Source organism: Culex pipiens, chromosome 1 (genome assembly GCF_016801865.2).
Source record: "Culex pipiens pallens isolate TS chromosome 1, TS_CPP_V2, whole genome shotgun sequence".
Lineage (NCBI taxonomy): Eukaryota > Metazoa > Arthropoda > Insecta > Diptera > Culicidae > Culex > Culex pipiens.
Window position 1 is genome coordinate 102,967,641 of NC_068937.1, and position 4,244 is coordinate 102,971,884.

Here is a 4,244-nt window from a genome sequence, read left to right on the forward strand (position 1 = left end):
TCGTATCTTGAGCATGTTTTATTTCGTTGTGTTGGGGGTTTTTTGGTGATTAGTTTTACTAATATTGGCTGCTATTTTCGCTTCTGTTTTTTTTTTTCGATTAATTTCTACAACACGTGACACAAAGAAGATAACTAACAGGAACGGCTTACGGGTAAGCAAAAAGTAAGTTTGGTGTGGGTAAAGACTCGTTGAGCAGTTGAAGATGGGAGGGTAGCGTTTGAGAGAGAGAATGTGAGGTTAAGAAAATATATAGTACAATAGAGAGTCTTTTTTTTTCGATTGAGGGGGATTCTTATAGTTTAGAGAGCAAACCTTGGTTGGTTTGCCAGAAGAGAGAAAGTCTTTGCCTGGTTGTGTATAATTAGAAGATCCTGGGGGCACACAATATGCGCGTTTTCTGGTAGCATTTCCTTTTTTTTAAGATTTTTCCTGCTTTACTGCATTTGCTTGTAATTGTTGGCTATGTTTGCTTTTTAGTTTTTAGTTTTTTTTTCTTGTAATAAATTAAATTCCTAACGCCTACTCGCATGCAAAAGAGCTGGTACTTTAAATAATTTAATTTATCGATAATCGAGCAACGAATTCTTCTAAATAAATTAAAATAAATAAAGGCATGAAACCAATGAGGTCGGCAGGCACGTGGGCACCTACTGATCGAGTATTGGACGGTACTTCGTGGGCTTAAGGGTAAACTCCTCTAAGGAGTACACTTGCAATCAGTTGCGTATCTCGTGTAACTAATGTGTGTGTTCGACTATCGTTTGTTTTCCAGGTTCAGCGGGGCTGTGATCGTCTAGGGCTTCTGGGCGTTGTAGGCCAGATCCTGGGCGTCGATGGCGCGTCCCCAGCCTCCGTGGCCAGAGCTGGCACCGGCGCTGTATCCTCCGGTTTCGGCACCACCTCCGTACGATCCTCCCAGCGAGTAGGCATCACCGTGGCTGGTCGTGTGGCTGCTAGTGTGGTGTGGGTGGGCAACGACCTCGTAGGTCACGTGCTTCTCCTGGGACAGCAGCTTCTTCAGGCCAATGATGGCGGACAGGACCAGGGCGATCTTGCCGATGAGCAGAGCCTTTCCGGCGATCAGGGCAATCGCTCCGAGCAGCAGTGGGAGCAGAGCAGCGGCCTTCAGCGCAACAGCCAGCATCAGCGGGCCCAGGATCTTGGCGGCCTTCTTCTTCTTGCCACGAGCTTCAGCGGCATCACCTTCACCATCCTCCAGCAGGTTCTCCGACACATCCTCGATGGCACGACCGGTTGACGTAACGGCGTTCACGATGTCCGATCCCTTCAGGTCAACCTTGATGGTGTGCGACGACAGGAAGTTCTGGATGCGGGACAGGATCAACTGCTCGATCGACTCATCTCCGCTCAGGGCACGGGGCGCACCTTCAGCACCATCAACTCCGGGGGTCTTCACCACGGTCACTCCGTCGGTCAACGCGAACGTGCTACGCTTAGCCACGACCTTATCAAAAAAGCTGAAGATCTTGTACTTGACACACGACACCGAATCCGACTGCAGACAGTCCTTGTAGATGCTGCCCATCAAATCACCCTCGGTGTTGATCGCGTTCCGCGAAGTACGGATCTCGTCCGCTGGCAACGCGGCCACCACCGCCACCACACACAACACTCCGAAAGCTTTGCTAATAAACGCCATTTTCAAAACACTCTGCTTTTCACTCTGCTCCGAAAATGTCCCTTTGATTTCGCTTTTCACTTCCTCGTTTTCCGATGCACGAAAAATTGGACGAAAAACTGGTGCCTCAACTCTCCGTAACGGCCCGAACCAAACCAAACACAAAACGATACACACTACAACGGACGACGACGACCTGCTGACGACCGCCGACTGCAAGGACTGGGATTGATATGATGCTGTGCAGAACGCGGCCGTCGATTTATATATGTGATACCTGTTTCTCAATTCCCCACCCCACCGCCGCACAACGCAGATCATCCAAATATTAAATTTTCCATCCCGGGTGTATTTACGTATTTAAATCCGACCATCTCTTTCGCTCCGCGCGCGCGCCACCCCGAAACTCTCTCCGGACGTTCACTCTTTCACTCTCTGACCTGGAGTGATCACCGCAGCGAACCCAGGGGGAGGTCGCGGTGGAAAGGGGGACTTTCATTCATGCATCTCTCCCCACAGCTCAAACTTGAACTTGGGTGCGATCGCGCCCATAAGAGAGAGGGCAACCTTGCTCTCGCACCGAATTCTCTCGCGCGATCGAGAGAGTGGGAGAGTCACGGGCCGCTGGCGGGTTCGCGTTTATTATTGTTTATTTCTTGTCTGTCTTTCCCCCTCGCGATCTTCCGCGACGACGACGAAAATCGACACCACCGAACTTGGTTTGGACGTGCAGACATGCTTCTCGAACGCGGATTTCCTTCTTGTGGTGTGGGCAATCAGGGTTAGCAGATCGAGGGGGTTTTCCAACAAAAACAAGAACAGCAATAAAAATATGCAAAATATGAACAGTTTCTAAAACAACACAAGAATTGACAAAATTTTGTTTCAAAATCTCTGAAATCCAGCTATCCTTTGGTTGTCTATCTTCGCTATGTCAATATTGCTTCATATATCGATGTGTTGTCCCATATGCAAAAAACAGTTTGGGACAGTTAAGTCGTCCCGAAAAAAACTGGATTTCTTCAGGTTTTGTGTAAAATTCCTTCCACCCCTACCCCATCCGTCACTGGTGCAAAATTGCTTGCCAGATTGTATCAGATTTTTTCGGCGCGTGGCCAATTTGTCTAATTCTTTCCTTCCTCACTGAGGTGAGGCTATAATTAGGGCTAGTGGTTTTTCGCGAATTTGTGGAAGCCGCGTAATCCGCGAAATTTGCCTTGGGTCGGTAAATTAGAAAAAAAAATCAAATAAATTTCATCCAAGTAATTTTACAATTCCCTTGCTGAGAAAAGGCTGTAAAACTATAAAACTTTTAAATTTAACATCCTGATCCGATTTTATCACATAAGTTCCTATTGAAAATTATGAAGTTTCGAAAAGTACATTAAAAGTTTGTGCTAAAAAACTATTATCGCTATGATCCGGAAGATTGTAAAAATAATGTTTTATTTTTTTAAGAAAACGTTTCATTTAATTTAAGGGACCATCCATAAACCACGTGGACACTTTTCCGGGAATCTCAACCCCTCCCCCCCCCCCCCTCGTGGACAATTGTTCATACAAAAAAATCTTGTTTGTATGGAGCGTGGACAATCGCCAATCCCCCCCCCCCCTAAAGTGTCCACGTGGTTTATGGATGGTCCCTTAGTGAGGTTGCAGATCTGACAACCCTTTAAAAAGTTACAAGCACATTAGTCAATGTTTATTTTTCCGGATTTATTATTGTTCGGATGAAATTATGCTCCATTTTTTTTAAAAAAAGCCTTAGGCCATTGCAAATATTTTTCAAAGTTTATGTCGCCCCCCTTTCAAAGTTGGCCTGAATAATCAGGGGGCAAAACAAATATTTTTTGAAAAACTTCAAAATTTTAATGAAAATTAAAGTTTAATCAACTGAAAACCAGTTAAAATGCATTTTCCCGCGTTTATAATCATATTCAGCATGTTTGAACTCCTTTGAAAACATTTTAAATTTTCATGAAATACCAATGTACAGTCCCACGAAAAGTTTTTTTTTTGCGAAAAAAAAATCCGTCAGTACCAGGATATTTTCAAAACTAATGATTGGAAAGCAACTGTACGCCTGTAAAATGCATTTTAAAACACTTTTTTCATCCAAATGTTGAAACCTAGGCTTTTAATTTCAATTTTTATATTTTTTTATTTTTTTTTAACTTCAAAAAATATTTGCAACGGCCTTACTGAATTGTCTTTTAAAATCATTTTGCAGAACTGATACACAGCAAAAAATCCGATGGTAAAATCGCATGCAAAAGCATGCACATCACCTTTGTGAGAAAAAGCATGTAATATTGTATGAGAAAACGTGTACACAAAAAGCATGTACCGAAGAAAAAAAATCAGGTCTGCTCACCCCAAAAATAACATCAATCCGGCGAGAGTCATATTCAGATTACCAAGTCCGCGCCCCAACCCACTCGGCTATTTCGCCGCTTTGAAAATAGTTGGATCTTCACCGATGTAGCTGTAGGTTCCCCATACAACATATGCAGTTAACACATTATACGACGTACGGAAAACCTACTGTTACATTGGCATTGATCCAACTATTTCCATAGCGGCGAGATAGCCGAGTGGGTTG

The 4,244-nt window shown here is 44.1% G+C and overlaps 1 protein-coding gene across 1 annotated transcript; it reads right to left on the reverse strand.

Moving 5' to 3' along the window:
• On the reverse strand, positions 1-1,878 carry LOC120429549 (uncharacterized). The gene has a single exon (XM_039594606.2). It carries the CDS (start codon positions 1,661-1,663, stop codon positions 797-799), a length of 867 nt encoding a protein of 288 aa, XP_039450540.1. The 5' UTR covers positions 1,664-1,878; the 3' UTR covers positions 1-796.
• Positions 1,879-4,244: the final 2,366 nt, after the last annotated feature.

Coding starts and splice junctions, on each gene's coding strand:
- LOC120429549 (XM_039594606.2), bottom strand. CDS start 1,663: ATGGCGTTTATTAGCAAAGCTTTCGGAGTGTTGTGTGTGGTGGCGGTG.